General features: G+C 37.6%; 1 protein-coding gene across 1 annotated transcript in view; it reads right to left on the reverse strand.

Moving 5' to 3' along the window:
* Positions 1-17,956, reverse strand: part of SLC9A9 (solute carrier family 9 member A9) — a 586,828-nt gene that overhangs the window by 210,764 nt on the left and 358,108 nt on the right. The window contains exon 11 of the mRNA XM_050779755.1: positions 17,171-17,282. Within this exon, the coding sequence (XP_050635712.1) occupies positions 17,171-17,282 (112 nt within the window). The remainder of the gene's footprint in view (positions 1-17,170; positions 17,283-17,956) is intronic.

The raw sequence follows: 17,956 nt of genomic DNA on the forward strand, positions 1-17,956 counted from the left end.
TGGTTTCAGGAAGGCTGCCAGGGCTAAGTTGGGCTTGGCATTTCCCCTCCTTCCAGCAACTCCTGGTTCTTATTTAGTTTTAAATTAAATAAAAATTGCAGCACATAGATTTGAATTAAAACAAGTGGACTGATCTTTGTAATATGCACCACATCAATAGGGAAGCTAATTTGTGCAAAGCACATCTCCTCCTTTAATTTAAACAACAGAGTGCTGCCTCTTTGGTTTCAAGGGAACTGAGAGCTGAGGCGGGGCTATTCACTCGTGGCATTAACTAGGGTTATGCTCAAGAGCAACAGGAACAGTTTCAGGGGAGCTTAGCATTCCTCTTAAGCCCTTTGTGCTGGGTGTCGCACGATACAGCAGAGCAGTTATGGCCTCCTGGCCTTGAATTTAAAGAGGGTCTTAAAAATGTCTCAGGGTAAGCTCTCCTAATCGACTCTTAACTGCATTGGAGATACCAAGATCAGAATTTGCATTATTAAAAACTTCTCAAGACAGAGGAGACAGATTTCTGACCTTGACACCCATGTGGCATTTTCACGTTCCAAGGCGTCATGTGTGTAGATGATTAGTCTACAGACAATAAATCAGGTGGGATTCATGCTAGGTGAGTTTCATTGGCTCTAGAGGTAATGGGGTGGAGGCGGGGGTGGAGAGTAGCAGTAGAGTCATCCACCAACAACGTGAGCTTTACTCAAAAACATTACTGAACTGGAGTCATCTACACAGCTTCAAGCCCTTGCTTCAATGCTCACCAAAGGCCTTTCTCACCACCAGGAGATGAGTCAGAAGTAGCTAAATCTTTCTTTTTTCTTTCCTTTTTTTTTTTTTTTTGAGACGGAGTCTCCCTCAGTCGCCCAGGCTGGAGTGCGGTGGTGCGATCTTGGCTCACAGCAAGCTCCGCCTCCCGGGTTTAGGCCATTCTCCTGCCTCAGCCTCCCGAGTAGCTGGGACTACAGGCGCCCGCCGCCACGCCCGGCTAATTTTTTGCATTTTTTTTAAGTAGAGACAGGGTTTCACTGTGTTAGCCAGGATGGTCTCGATCTCCTGACCTCGTGATCCGCCCGCCTCGGACTCCTAAAGTGCTGGGATTACAGGCGTGAGCCACCGCGCCCGGCCAGCTAAATCTTTCTTAAACTTTTACATCCAGGTGCATCCAGATTTGGACGCAGGTCTGCCTCAGGTTTTGTGGGGCCTGAAGCTTATAAATTTTGAGGCCTACTTTAAGAAAAATAGTACAAAATATCTTACTTATGCAAACTTTCTATGCTCATCAGAACACACTGGTAGGGCCCCTCTCAGGATCTCGGAAAGGGCCATGTGAAAGGGATCCTAAAGCTGAAGTTTATGAAGTTCACAGAGAATCCACTTCTGCTTGGAAAGCTTCTCTGCCCAGTGCCGAAAGGCATTAAGAAGTTGAGAGTAAAGATAATGGACAAGCATTTATCATATGGTAAGAGTCACTGACTAAGACAGAAATTTTAGGTTCTTATTTGGTCTTTGAACCCCTGAGGTGTGCTGCCTTACTGAATCAAACTGGAGCCAAGCCCAGCTTTCTCTTAAGGGCAGGGCCCTCATCTTTGTCTTGTTCACACAAATACCTACCCAAGAGAGTGCATCAATCAATGTCTGCTGAATGAATGACTATCTGGATGACTGTGAATGAGGAAATAAAGAAATAAATTCACACTCCTTTTTTAGATTGAGTGTCATTGTTTACCTTCTCCAAAGAACTCTTTGCAAAATGTTTTGAGCTATGTGAAGAAAGGCTTCATCTACACTTATTCATGAAGCAGGCCAACTAGATTGTGTCAGAGGGTTACTAAAGTCATTCTCTTATTGGATGAAAACATACTCTAGTCATAGTTAAGAAACATTAAACTATATTTATAATCAAATACTCTTTAAGGGGATTGGCTTTTTCTTCTGGGTTGAGCGGGTTTTGCTCTCACACACCTAGAAAAGGCTAGACAGTGTGTTGTTTGATCTATTTTGTTAACCTTCTCCTCTCGTTTATGTTACCTTAAGTTGACCTTTCAAGTGCTTTGTTTTCTGGCAAATATATTTAAAACTTTAGGACCTAAGTAATGTATAGCTATCAGAATTCATGCAGAAAATCAAAGCTGAGTCTGCAGCATTCTCTTTTGAAGAAAAATACCACCCTGCATGTGATGACCTCACCTGATACATCACCCGATACCTGATGGGGGTCAGTGGGTGAGTGTAGATCCTGAGCCTAGGGCTGGGAGCGGGTGTTGTCCACATATTGGCTTTGTTATGAACTGGATGGGGGTCAGGTTTGCATGAGGGACATGTTAGACATGCTGGGGTTGGCCTGGATTAGAAAGGACGTGATTTTGATTTATCTTTTGTTCTCATGACTTTGAAAGTAAATCTGAGGTTGTGTTATGTAGAAGAGAAGTTTCTAAGTTCAAAATCGAGAGGCCTGGGTTCAACTCAGGGTTAAGAGATTGTGAGCAAGATACCCAAACTCCCCTTGTCTCATTGTTATTATTTTTTAATCTGTAAGAAGAGACCAATAATAGGATGCTGGGAACAGGGCAGAGTAGGAAGTACTAGAAATTTGTTTCCCCACCTAGACAACTATTATACTGGCAGAATCTGTATAATGTAACTATTTTGGAATTCTGGAGTATATTGAAGGATTGCAACTTCTAGGAGAAGGCTTGGGAAGTAATTGTGGTTAATTTTGGTCAATTATAGTTCTTAGCACAGTAGCAAGTATTCCAACCCTCGCCCTTCAGCCCTGTGGCAGGCAACTGTGCCAAGTGTTCCTGGAGCAACTTGTAAACAGTTTGCAGGAGCCAGGGTGAGCAAAAAGGACTCTGTTCTCCAAATATCAAAAATCTGTGCTCTGATCACTGATGCTGGTTCTGATCAAAGAGATGTAGACAAAATCGCTGCCATTGTTATTGCACCTCCCCTTATTGGGAAGCTCCTCCCCTCAGCTGAAGTGACCGTCAGGAGATTTAAAGGGCCAACACCCTTTTAATTTTTTCACCTTTGATTTTCTTTTTCTCCTTTTGGGGGCCTGACATTAAAGATTAGGTCATTAAAAAGTAACTACATATACAGAGAAATTAGGAAGTGACTTTGCAAGCCCAAGGAAAGGCATGGGCTCAGAAAGGACCTGAGGAGACCTTATGTTTATATCTCAGGCTGATTCCCAGAACAGAGACAGTCTATAACAACAAAATCAACAACAACAAACAAACAAACAAACACCCAAATCCAGCAAACCCTGGGAAAGGGGAAATGTGATTTCCAGAGTTACCAAATATTAGACTCAAATGTCAAGTTTTTAACAAAAAATAACAAGTCATACAGAGAAACAGGAAAGTATGGCCATTCAAAGTAAAAAAAAAAAAAAAAAAAAAAGAAACTATCCCTGAAAAAGACCTGATGGCAGATGTACTAGACAAAGACTTTTAAGCAGACTTCTAAACAACTATCTTAAAGATGCTTGAAGAACTAAAACGAAAATGTGGAAAAAGTAAAAAAAAAAAGATATATAAGCAAAAAGGAAATACCAATAAAGAGATAGACATGAATAGAAACACCCAAGAAGCTTCACAAACTCCAAGCAGATGAACTCAAAGAGATGTGGACCGAAACACTTTCAAACTTTTTAAAGAATGTTGAAAGCACCAAGAGAGAAGGTACTCACACATATAAGGGATCCTTAACAAGATTATCAGCAGATTTCTCAACAGAAACTTTGGAGGTCAGAAGGCAGTAGGCCGATATAGTCAAAGCACTAAAATAAAAAAATAAAAAAACAAAACAAAAACAAAAACCACTTGTCAACCAAGATTTCTATATGTGGCAAAACTAACTGTTCTTCAAAAGTGAGGGAGAAATTAAGGCATTCCCAAGTAAACAAAAGCTGGGGAGGTTTCATTATCATTGAACCTATCCTTCGAGAAATCCCTCAAGAGAGTCCTGCGGGGTGAAATTAAAGAATACTAAGTAGTAATTTGAGCCATATGAAGAAACAGAGAACTCAGTAAAGGTAAATTCATGGACAATTAAAAAGCTAGTATTATTACATGGTTTGTAACTTCACTTTTTCTTTTCTATGTGATTTAAGAGATGAATACATTAAAAAAATTGTCAGTATAAGAGCTAATATTATTATAACTTTGGTTTATAACTCCACAGTTTGTTTTCTACATAATTTAAGAGACTAATGCATATTAAAGAATTATTAGTTTGTATTTTTGGTAACACATTGTATAAAGATACAGTTCTGTAACATTGACAGACAAAAGGGGTGGGGACAGAGTTGTAAAGGAGGCAGAGTTTTTGTATGTTTTTCATGTTAAACTGATGTAAATTTAAATTAGAATGTTGTAGCTTCAGGATCTTAAGTGTAAACTCCATGGTAACCACAAAGAAAATAGCTATAGAATATACACAAAAGAAAGTGAGAAAGGAATTTAAACATTTCACTACAAAGAATCAACTAAACACAAAAGGCAGTAGTGCAGTAAATGAGGGACAAGAATGCTGTAAGGTGTATAGAAAATATATTTCAAAATGACAGAACCTCTTTCTTACCAGTAATTACTTTAAATGTAAATGTATTAAACACTCTAACCAAAAGACAGGTTTGGCAGAATGGATGAAAACATATGATCCAGCTATATGCTGTCTAAAGAGACTGATTTTAGGTCCAATGACACAAACAGATGAGAAGAAAAGGCTAGGAAAAGATATTCCCAGCACATACTGACCAAAAAACAGAAGGGAGTAGCTATACTAATATCAGACAAAGTAGATTTTAAGTCAAAAACATTTACAAAAGACAAAGATTAATGAAAGTTTCAATACTGCAAGAAGATAAAACAATTATAAACAATTATAAACTTTTACATACCTAATGACAGACCACCATAATATATGAAGGAAAAACTGACAAAATGGAATGGAGAAATAGACAATTCTACAATAATAGTTGGAGACTTAAATTCTCAATGATGAACATAATAGCCAGCTAGAATATAAGTAAGGGGATCGAAAACATAAACAGGACGATAAACCAACTAGATCTAACAGACATATACAGGACAATCTACCCAATGACAACAACATACACATTCTTCTCAAGTGCATATGAGACATTTTCCAGGATAGACCATAGGTTAGACCACACATTAAGACTCCCTAATAGATTTTTTAAAAATAGGACCACAGTGGAAGTTAGAAATCAACAACAGATGTAAAACTGGAAAATTCATGCATTTATGGAAATTAAATAACATACTTTTAAATAATCAATGGATCACGAATAAAATCAGAAGAAAAATTAGAAAACACTAAGAGGTGAATGAAAAGAAAACACAACATACCCAAACTTATAAGACATAGTGAAAACAGTGCTAAGACTTACTTTAAATACTTACATTAAAAAACAAGAACGATTTCAAATCAACAACCCAACAACCTAACTTCACGACTTAAATAAACAAGAAAAAGAAAAACAAATTAAACTCAGAGGTAGAAGAAAGGAAATAATAAAGATTAGAGATAAATAAAATAGAGAAAATAAAAATAATGGAAAAAATAAATGAAACAAAAAAAATGGTTCTTTGGAAAGACCAATAAAATTGACAAACCTTTAACTAGATGGACTAAGAAAAAAGAGAGAAGACTCAAGTTACTAAAATTAGAAATAATACTGGTGATTTTACTACCAATTCTAGAGAAATAACAAGAATTAGAGAATAACAAGAATAAGAGAGCACTATGAATAATTTTATGCTAACAAATGGAATAATCTAGATGAAATGGATACCTTCCTAGAAATACAAAGCTTACCTAGATAAAAGCATGAAGAAATGAAAAATCTGAATTAGACCTACAACTAATAATAAGATTCAATCAGTAATCAAAAATCTCCTCACAAAGAAAAGCTCTGGATTTCATGGTTTCACAGGTGATTTCTACAAAACATTTAAAGAAAAACTAATACCCATCCTTCACAAACTTTTCCAAAAACTTGAAGAGGAGGAAGCGCTTCTTATCTCATTTCATAAAGCCAACATTACTGTGATATCAAAGTCAGAGAAAGATACAATAAGAAAACCACAGACTGCTATTCCTTATGAACATAAATGCAAAGTTCTTGACAAAATGCTAGCAAATTGAATTCAGTAGCATATTAAAAGAACCATACACGATGACCAAGTGAGATTTGTTCCTGGAATGCCATGTTGTGTACAACATGCAAAAATCAATGAGTGTAATACACCCCACTAACAGCATGAAGAAGAAAAGTACGTGATCATCTCAATTGATACAGAAATATCATTTGATAAAATTTAACATTTTATGATAAAAAAAACCAACCAACTAGGAATAGAAGGAAACTATCTTAACATAATAAACGCTGTATATAAAAAATAGCAAATATCATACTCAATGATGAATGACTAAAGTCTTTTACTCTAAGGTCAGGAATAAGACAAAAATGCCCACTTTGACCACTTCTATTTAACATCATATTAGAAATTCTAGCCAGAGAAATTAATCATGAGAAAGAAATAAAGGTATTCAAATGGAAAAAGAAGGAAAATTATCTCTGTTTATAGATAATATAATTTTATATGTAGAATTTCCTAAAGATTTCACAAAAAACCTGTTAAAACTAATAAATGAATTAAGCAAAGTAGCAAGATATAAAGTCAACATGCAAAAATCAATTGCATTGTTATACCCTCACAATGAACAATCTAAAATTAAAATTATGAAAATAATTCCAATCACAATAGCATCAGAAATAATAAAATACTTAGGAATTAACTTAACCAAGGAGGTGAAAGACTTGTACAGTGAAAACTACAAAACATTACCGAAATAAATTAAAGAAGAAATAAATAAAGGGAAACATCTTATGCTTATGGATTAGGAGACTTAATATTGTTGTTAATACAACCCAAAGTAATTTACAGATTCAATGAAGTCCCTATCAAAATCCCAATGGCATTTTTAAAGAAATAGTAAAACCTATCCTCAAATTAATACAGAATTTCAAGAGGCCCCAAATAACCAAAACAATCTTGAAAAAGTACAAAGCAGAAAGACCTGTACTTCCAAATTTCAAAACTTACTATAAAGCTACGGTAATCAAAGCAATGTCATATATAAAAATTAACTCAAATGGATCAAAAACTTAAATGTAAGGCCTAAAACTGTAAAACTCTCAGAAAAAAAATAGGACAAAAATGTCACAACATTGGATTTGGCAATCATTTCTTAGCTAAGACTCTAAAAGCACAGGCAACAAAAGAAAAAATAGACAAATTAAATTTCACAAAAATTTAAAAAATATTGGGTATCGAAATACAATGTAAACAGAGTAAAAAAGGCAGCTCATGGAATGGAAGAAGATATTTGCAAATCATATGTCTGATAAAGGATCAGTATTCAGGAAATAGAAAACTCCTAAAACTCAATGACAAAAGACCCCATTTATAAAATAGCTTAAGACTTGAACAGAAGTTTCTCCAAAGAAAATACACAAATGGACTTCTTTTGGAGGGGCGCGCCCAAGATGGCTGAATAGGAACAGCTCCAGCCTCCAGCTCCTAGCATGAGTGACACAGAAGATGGGTGATTTCTGCATTTTCAACTGAGGCACCAGGTTCATCTCACTGGGGAGTGCCGGACAATCAGTGCTGGTCAGCTGGTGCAGCCCCACCAGCGAGAGCTGAAGCAGGGCAAGGCATCACCTCACCTGGGAAGCACAAGGGGGAAGGGAATTCCTTTTCCTAGCCAAGGGAAACTGAGACACACAACACCTGGAAAATTGGGTAACTCCCACCCTAATACTGCGCTTTACCAAGGGTCTTAGCAAATGGCACACCAGGAGATTATATCCCACACCTGGCCCAGAGGGTCCCATGCCCATGGAGCCTCCCTCATTGCTAGCACAGAGTCTGAGATCTAACTGCAAGGTGGAAGTGAGGCTGGGGGAGGGGCGCCCGCCATTGCTGAGGCTTAAGTGGGTAAACAAAGCCATCTGGAAGCTCAAATTGGGTGGAGCCCACCACAGCTCAAGGAGGCCTGCCTGCCTCTGTAGGCTCCTCCTCTGGGGACAGGGTATAGCTAAACAAAAAGCAGCAGAAACCTCGGCAGAGGTAAATACCCCTGTCTGATAGCTTTGAAGAGAGCAGTGGATCTCCCAGCATGGAGGTTGAGATCTGAGAACGGACAGACTGTCTGCTCAAGTGGGTCCCTGACCCCTGAGTAGCCTAACTGGGAGATATCGCCCACTAGGTGCAGACCGACACCTCACACCTCACACTGCGGGTTACACCCCTGAGATGAAGCTTCCAGAGCAAGAATCAGACAGCAACACTTGCTATTCAGCAATATTCTATCTTCTGCAGCCTCTGCTGCTGATAGCCAGGAAAACAGGGTCTGGAGTGGACCTCAAGCAAACTCCAATAGATCTACAGCTGAGGGTCCTGAATGTTAGAAGGAAAACTAACAAACAGAAAGGACACCCACAACAAAACCCCACCAGTATGTCACTATCATCAAAGACCAAAGGCAGATAAAACCACAAAGATGGGGAAAAAGCAGAACGGAAAAGCTGGAAATTCAAAAAATCAGAGCGCATCACCCCCTCCAAAGGAACACAGCTCATCGCCAGCAATGGAACAAAGCTAGAAGGAAAATGACTTCAACGAGTTGAGAGAAGAAGTCTTCAGTCGATCAAACTTCTCAGAGCTAAAGGAGGAACTATGTAACCAGCGCAAAGAAACTAAAAACCTTGAAAAAAGAATGGATGAATGGATAACTAGAATAATCAATGCAGAGAAGACCTTAAAAGAACGGATAGAGATGAAAACCATAACACAAGAAATACACGACAAATGCACAAGCTTCAGTAACCAATTCAATCAATGGAAGAAAGAGTATCAGTGATTGAAAATCAAATGAATGAAATGAAGCAAGAAGAGAAGTGTGGAGAAAAAAGAGTGAAAAGAAATGAACAAAGCCTCCAAGAAATATGGGATTATGTGAAAAGACCAAATATACGTCTGATGGGTGTGCCTGAAAGTGACAGGGAAAATGGAACAAAGTTGGAAAACACTCTGCAGGATATCATCCAGGAGAACTTCCCCAACCTAGTAAGGCAGGCCAACATTCAAATTCAAGAAATACAGAGAACGCCACAAAGATACTCCTCGAGAAGAGCAACTCCAAGACACATAATTGTCAGATTCACCAAAGTTGAAATGAAGGAAAAAATGTTAAGGAGAGCTAGAGAAAAAGGTTGGGTTACACACAAAGGGAAGCCCATCAGAGTAACAGCAGATCTCTCAGCAGAAACTCTACAAGCCAGAAGAGAGTGGGGGCCAATATTCAACATTCTTAAAGAAAAGAATTTTCAACCCAGATTTTCATATCCAGCCAAACTAAGTTTCATAAGTGAAGGAGAAATAAAATCCTTTACAGACAAGCAAATGCTTAGAGATTTTGTCACCACCAGGCCTGCCCTACAAAAGATCTTGAAGGAAGCACTAAATATGGAAAGGAACAACAGGTACCAGCCATTGCAAAAACATGTTAAAATGTAAAGTCCCTCGATGCTAGGAAGAAACTGCATCAACTAGCAAGCAAAATAACCAGCGAATATCAGAATGACAGGATCAAGTTCACACATAACAATATTAACCTTAAATGTAAATGGACTAAATGGTCCAATTAAAAGACACAGACAGGCAAATTGGGTAAAGAGTCAAGATCCATCAGTTTGCTGTATTCAGAAGACCCATCTCACATGCAGAGACACACATAGGCTCAAAATAAAGGGATGGAGGAAGATCTACCAAGCAAATGGAAAACAAAGAAAAGCAGGGGTTGCAATCCTAGTCTCTGATAAAACAGACTTAAACCATCAAAAATCAGAAGAGACAAAAAAGGCCATTACATAATGGTAAAGGGATCAATTCATCAGTAAGAGTTAACTATCCTAAATATGTATGCACCCAATACAGGAGCACCCAGATTCATAAAGCAAGTCCTTAGAGACTTACAAAGAGACTTAGACTCCCATACAATAATAATGGGAGACTTTAACACCCCACTGTCAACATTAGACAGATCAACGAGACAGAAAGTTAACAAGGATATCCAGGAATTGAACTCAACTCTGCACCAAGAGGACCTAATAGACATCTACAGAACTCTCCACCCTAAATCAACAGAATATACATTCTTCTCAGCACCACATGGCACTTATTCCAAAATTGACCACATAGTTGGAAGTAAAGCACCCCTCAGCAAATGTAAAAGAACAGAAATTATAACAAACTGTCTTTCAGATCACAGTGCAATTAAACTAGAACTCAGGACTAAAAAACTCAATCAAAACTGCTCAACTACATGGAAACTGAACAACCTGCTCCTGAATGACTACTGGGTACATAATGAAATGAAGGCAGAAATAAAGATGTTCTTTGAAACCAATGAGAACAAAGATACAACATACCAGAATCTCTGGGACACATTTAAAGCAGTGTGTAGAGGGAAATTTATAGCACTAAACGCCCAGAAGAGAAAGCAGGAAAGATCTAAAATTGACACCCTAACATCACAATTAAAAGAACTAGAGAAGCAATAGCAAACACATTCAAAAGCTAGCAGAAGGCAAGAAATAACTAAGATCAGAGCAGAACTGAAGGAGATAGAGACACAAAAAACCATCCAAAAAATCAATGAATCCAGGAGCTGGTTTTCTGAAAAGATCAACAAAATTGATAGACCGCTAGCAAGACTAATAAAGAAGAAAAGAGAGAAGAATCAAATAGATGCAATAAAAAATGATAAAGGGGATATCACCACCGACCCCATAGAAATACAAACTGCCATCAGAGAATACTATAAACGCCTCTATGCAAATAAACTAGGAAACCTAGAAGAAATGGATAATTTCCTGGACACTTACACTCTCCCAAGACTAAACCAGGAAGAAGTTGAATCCCTGAATAGACCAATAGCAGGCTCTGAAATTGAGGCAATAATTAATAGCCTACCAACCAAAAAAAGTCCAAGACCAGACGGATTCACAGCCAAATTCTACCAGAAGTATAAGGAGGAGCTGGTACCATTCCTTCTGAAACTATTCCAATCAATAGAAAAAGAGGGAATCCTCCCTAACTCATTTTATGAGGCCAACATCATCCTGATACCAAAGCCTGACAGAGATACAACAAAAAAAGAGAATTTTAGACCAATACCCCTGATGAACATCGATGCAAAAATCCTCAATAAAATACTGGCAAACCGAATCCAGTAGCGCATCAAAAAGCTTATCCAACATGATCAAGTGGGCTTCATCCCTGGGATGCAAGGCTGGTTCAACATACGCAAATCAATAAACGTAATCCAGCATATAAACAGAACCAAAGACAAAACCCACATGATTATCTCAATAGATGCAGAAAAGGCCTTTGACAAAATTCAACAGCCCTTCATGCTAAAAACTCTCAATAAATTCGGTATTGATGGAACGTTTCTCAAAATAATAAGAGCTATTTATGACAAACCCACAGCCATATCATACTGAATGGGCAAAAACTGGAAGCATTCCCTTTGAAAACTGGCACAAGACAGGGATGCCCTCTCTCACCACTCCTATTCAACATAGTGTTGGAAGTTCTGGCTAGGGCAATCAGGCAAGAGAAAGAAATCAAGGGTATTCAGTTAGGAAAAGAAGAAGTCAAATTGTCCCTGTTTGCAGATGACATGATTGTATATTTAGAAAACCCCATTATCTCAGCCCAAAATCTCCTTAAGCTGATAAGCAACTTCAGCAAAGTCTCAGGATACAAAATCAATGTGCAAAAATCGCAAGCATTCTTATACACCAGTAACAGACAAACAGAGAGTTCAAATCATGAATGAACTCCCATTTACAATAGCTTCAAAGAGAATAAAATACCTAGGAATCCAACTTACAAGGGATGTAAAGGACCTCTTCAAGGAGAACTACAAATCACTGCTCGGTGAAATAAAAGAGGACACAAACAAATGGAAGAACATACCATGCTCATGAATAGGAATAATCAATATTGTGAAAATGGCCATACTGCCCAAGGTAATTTATTGATTCAATGCCATCCCCATTAAGCTACCAATGACTTTCTTCACAGAACTGGAAAAAACTGTTTTAAAGTTCATATGGAACCAAAAAAGAGCCCGAAATTGCCAAGACAATCCTAAGCCAAAAGAACAAAGCTGGAGGCATCACGCTACCTGACTTCCAACTATACTACAGGGCTACAGTAACCAAAACAGCATGGTACTGGTACCAAAACAGAGACATAGACCAATGAAACAGAACAGAGCCCTCAGAAATAATACCACACATCTACAACCATCTGATCTTTGACAAACGTGACAAAAACAAGAAATTGGGAATGGATTCCCTATTTAATAAATGGTGCTGGGAAAACTGGCTATCCATAAGTAGAAAGCTGAAATTGAATCCTTTCCTTACTCCTTGTATGAAAATTAATTCAAGATGGATTAGAGACTTAAATGTTAGACCTAAAACCATAAAAACCCTAGAAGAAAACCTAGATAATACCATTCAGGACATAGGCATGGGTAAGGACTTCATGTCTAAAACACCAAAAGCAATGGCAAGAAAAGCCAAAATTGACAAATGGGATCTAATTAAACTAAAGAGCTTCTGCACAGCAAAAGAAACTACCATCAGAGTGAACAGGCAACCTACAGAATGGGAGAACATTTTTGGAATCTACTCATCTGACAAAGGGCTAATATCCAGAACCTATAAAGAAGTCAATCAAATTTACAAGAAAAAAACAAACAACCCCATCAAAAAGTGGGCAAAGGATATGAACAGACACTTCTCAAAAGAAGACATTCATGCAGCAAACAGACACATGAAAAAATGCTCATCATCACTTGCCATCAGAGAAATGCAAATCAAAAGCACAATGAGATACCATCTCACACCAGTTAGAATGGCAATCATTAAAAAATCAGGAAACAACAGGTGCTGGAGAGGATGTGGAGAAATAGGAACACTTTTACACTGTTGGTGGGACTGTAAACTAGTTCAACCATTGTGGAAAACAGTGTGGCGATTCCTCAAGGATCTAGAAATAGAAATACCATTTGACCCAGCCATCCCATTACTGGGGATATATCCAAAGGATTATAAGTCACGCTGCTGTAAAAACACATGCACACGTATGTTTACTGCAGCACTATTCACAATAGCAAAGACTTGGAATCAACCCAAATGTCCATCAGTGACAGACTGGATTAAGAAAATGTGGCACATATACACCATGGAATACTATGCAGCCATAAAAAAGGATGAGTTCATGTCCTTTGTAGGGACATGGTTGCAGCTGGAAACCATCATTCTCAGCAAACTATTGCAAGAACAGAATACCAAATACTGCATGTTCTCACTCATAGGTGGGAATTGAACAATGAGATCACTTGGACACAGGAAGGGGAGCATCACACACCAGGTCCTATTGTGGGGAGGGAGTAGGGGGGAGGGATAGCATTAGGAGATATACCTAATGTAAATGATGAGTTAATGGGTGCAGCACACCAACATGGCACATGTTGTAACAAACCTGCACGTTGTGTACATGTTCCCTAGAACTTAAAGTATAATAATAATAAAAAAGAAAATGCACACATGGCTAGTAAGCTCATGAAAAAAATGCTTAGCATCACTATTAATGAAGGAAATGCAAATCAAAAGAACAATGAGCTATTACATCATACCCATTAGGATGACTACCATAAGCAAAACAAAAAAACAAAAAAACAGAAAATAATTTTTGGCCAGAATGTACAGAAATAAGAACATTTGGGCACTGTTGGTAGAAATATAAAATGGTAAAGTTACGTTAAAACACAGTATGGCAGCTTCTCAAAACATTCAAAATAGAATTACTATATGATCCAGCAATTCTACTTCTGAGTATATATTGAAAAGAATTCACAGCCAGGTTGTGAAGAGATGTCTGTGTACCCATGTTTACAGCAGCATTGTTCAGAATAGCTAACATGTGGAAGGAACCCAAGTGTCCATTGATAGATGAATAGATAAATAAAACATGATATATACATGCAATGAATATTATTCAGCCGTTTTAAAAGGGAGGAAATTTTATAATATGCCATAATATGGATGACCCTTGAGGATGTCATGCTAAGTGAAATAAACCAATCACAAAAAGACAAATACTATATGACTCCACTTATATGAGGATCCTAAAGAAGTCAAAATCATAGAGACAGAAAGAATGGTGGCTGCCAGGAACTGGGAGGAGGGGGAATGAACTGTTTAATGTGTATAGAGTTTCAGTTTTACATCATGAAAAGAATCATGGAGGTAGACAGTGGTGATGGTTGCACATTTTGAATGTATTTAATAACACTGAACTGTATTCTTAAAATGGTTAGGATGGGAAATTTTATGTTATGTGTATTTTACCACAATAAAAAAAATGAAAAAAAAAGAGAGCATAATGGCTATCCTATCTCACTGTAGCTATGAGTCTCAAAGCAGTGCCAATGAAAGCGTTTAGGAAGGTATAAAGTGACTTTTGAGCATGGCATCAATGATTCCATTACATGTATATATAACATTACTATCTCTTCATTTGAAAGCTAAGAAGACAGCTTTTTAGTGCAAAATCCAATGTTATTTCTACCATGTAAAAGAGTACTATCAATTTTAACTTTTAATAAAACTGACATTAGAAATATAAAGAAGAAACTCAATCTCTTTGATGTTCAGATTCATTTCAATGTGAAAAGTGTACAAAACAAAAATCCAATCAAATACATAAAAGAAGTGTACCTTGGCCCAAGATGATTGTGCCCTTGAGTTCAAGCTGCTAAGTTCTAACTAACAGTGCCGATGCCAGCAGGTGATATGGATGCTCAATATGGAAGACAATGGGTGGCATTCTCTGGACATCAGAGCCATATGTATGTAGCTGTCCTGAAAATTTGGCATGTTGTCTTTTTAAGGATGGGAACTGGCTGATTGGCATTCTCATGAATTAAACTAATAACTACAACCCCATTAATATAATAGGGTTATTTTTTTTTCTCCCAGAGGGTAAGGATACTTCAGAACAGGGCCAGACAGTAATATTTTAGGTTTTATGAACCACATGATTACATATGGTTCACAACTCTGCCACTGTATTGCAAAAACAGCCATAGACAATAAGTAAACAAATGGGTTGGGCTGAGTTCCAACTTAATAATGTTAACCAAATAGCCATGGACCAGATTTGATTCAAGAGCCATAGTTTTCTGACTCCTGGCTTTAGAATACCATAAAGATAAATTCTGGACCTCCTCACATCCCCTGGCTGTATACATCATATAATTGGCCTCTACGAGGTTTTAATGCAGCTACAATCCTATGGTTAAACAAACTTAGAAGGTGCCAAAGCCTGGAGAAACCATCAAGCCAGGTGGCCATTTGGGCAGACAATTCACAACCTAACATGATTATCTAAGGCCTTACATTTTTCTCAAAGCATTGTTTGTCAAATAAAGCAATGTTTAAAATGTAATATTGAAGCTTTGAAAATAAACTGCTGTTCTCCAGAGTAAAGTTACTGATGTTTTGATGGGAAAGAAGGAAAAGTGCTTTCCAATTCCCAGAAATGTTTTGAAAAAATGCAACCCAATGCTTGCTTCCCATTTATGAGTGCTCAAGTTTACCTTTTCCTTTCTCATAATAAAAGTCAACTCATTGCCAAAGTTTATTACTGTTCTAAGTCAAAAATAACCTACCACTCCAACTTCTCACCTTCCTTATGACTCTCCCTCTCTTACCCTAACATGTCTAGAAATGTAAGGAAGTACTGTCAGAGGCCTTCAGTAGGGCAAATTTAATGTTGTATCTCCATTTGTCCCTATTTGAATCGATGACTCACTCTCAGCTTGGCAGCTGCCCCTTTAACCATATGGACCAGTCTACAATGGCACTGAAGGCGAAACAAGCCTTTCATTGCTCTCAGGAATGTGGATTTTGAGACACTTGGTTGGGTTTAGGTGGAATCTCACAGACATCGGTTCAAGAATACTTTTGTTCTTGGCCAAGTTTCATAACCTTTTTGAGATCCTGAACCTCAGTTTCTTCATCTACAAAATGTGTTAATATTTGCTTCATAGGATTAATTAAAAAATAGTGAGTGGCAAATGGCAAATGCTAATAAATGTTCATTTCTCTCACTTTCTCTGTATGCCCCTATGTACCCTAAATTGTATTTGTTCATGCTGACAGCAGGTTTTATTGTAAACTCTCGTGTATCCCCCAATAACTACCTCTGAGCACATTGTAAGTGTACAGCTATATAGGAATCATGTAAGGATCTCTGCAAAAGGTCTTTGAACAGGGAAAGACTGAAGGTAGGAAAATTAATTGACTAAAGATAAACCATAATCCCCAGAGGTTTTCAAGGTCAGAAAATTCATTTGGTTTATTTTCTTTTGGAAAGGAGCCTTGAGGTATGGTTTAAGCAATTAGAACACAAATGTCTTGAGAACAGAGACCTTGTCAGTTTCATCAATCGGTGCTCAGAACTCATCTCAGGCACCTGGTGAGTGCTCAATTAATATCTGTTTTCTCAACTAACAACTGAGCATTCTTAGGTCTGATTTGCTTTTGTATTAACCATGAGGAGTTTCTGGAGTTTTGCATAAGGAAGGAGCAAGGTTTTTATAGAGAAGGAACATTGAATAAGAGTGGCACCATTTACAAACTATTTACCCTGAGCATGCACTTTATGAAATTATAATTCAAATTCCCCAGTATGAAAAGTTGATCTGAAATGGGTCAGAGGAAAGTCTAATGTCCACTTTAGGCCAATTTCCGACCAGATATGGTACCTTGAAGCCATACCAACAAGATTCCCTCTAACTTCATTTCCCACGTGGAAAGAGAAATCCTGCTGTTGCTCAGCACTTAGGGAGAATCAGCATAGTGTTAGGTACAGTGGGGTAAAGAGAAGTTGTTTCCCCAAAAGGGTTTAAATTTCCTCATGGTTTTTCATGTTCTGTAAAAGTGTGAGAGAACCAGCAGCAATAACACATAACGTAGTTCACATACCTGAAAACATCATCATGTGCTGAAAGTTCCAGGGGATCTTCTGTTTTCGGCCTAGATTCAGGAGGAAGGAGAGGGGATATATGTTGCAGGCTCTGGCAACAAAAATTGCTAGCTGTAGATAAGCACAGGGAACCATTGAGGAAAATGTTGCTGCAATGATGGTTTGAATCCTTGAGCTTAAATATTATGTCCTTAAGCTTCTCTACATTATGACCCCAAAACCAGAAATAAACATGTCAATTCACATTTGTCCAACTTGCTTTCAAAATTTATATTTCAATGTCGTTATTCCCAGAAATAATAGAGAATTCTGTCTTTCTTTGATACTGGCTTTAAAATTGTTAGCCCAATACCATTTCAATCACTGTAAATTTTCTAATCACATTTATATTGCTGATGACTGACTATCCTCAATTCTGCTGTAAAATGTGAGGCAGAGACCATTCAAATGCTGTAGCATTATCTTCCCAAATGGCACTTTGGAAAGGATAAATGTGCTTCTGTTCATGTTTACCATCTTCCTTCTTATCAGTTTATATTTCCTATATCTAGCAAGCTTTGCATATCTTTTTCTTTTGGTGAATTAATTTCGAGAGGAATTACCTGTCTAATTACATAATACAACTGTTGCTTTATGTGGCAATTTGCTAAAATCAAAGTTTTATAAGTAAAAGTCTTTGAAAATATTGGTGCTCTTCACCTTTCCCTTTTTGTTGTCTTTGACTCCTTCCCCGATGGGCTATTCTAGTTTGTCCTCAATGGGATGGAGTTATTTGGGAAGAGGTA

The sequence above is a fragment of the Macaca thibetana genome, chromosome 2 (assembly GCF_024542745.1).
Source record: "Macaca thibetana thibetana isolate TM-01 chromosome 2, ASM2454274v1, whole genome shotgun sequence".
NCBI classification, from domain to species: domain Eukaryota; kingdom Metazoa; phylum Chordata; class Mammalia; order Primates; family Cercopithecidae; genus Macaca; species Macaca thibetana.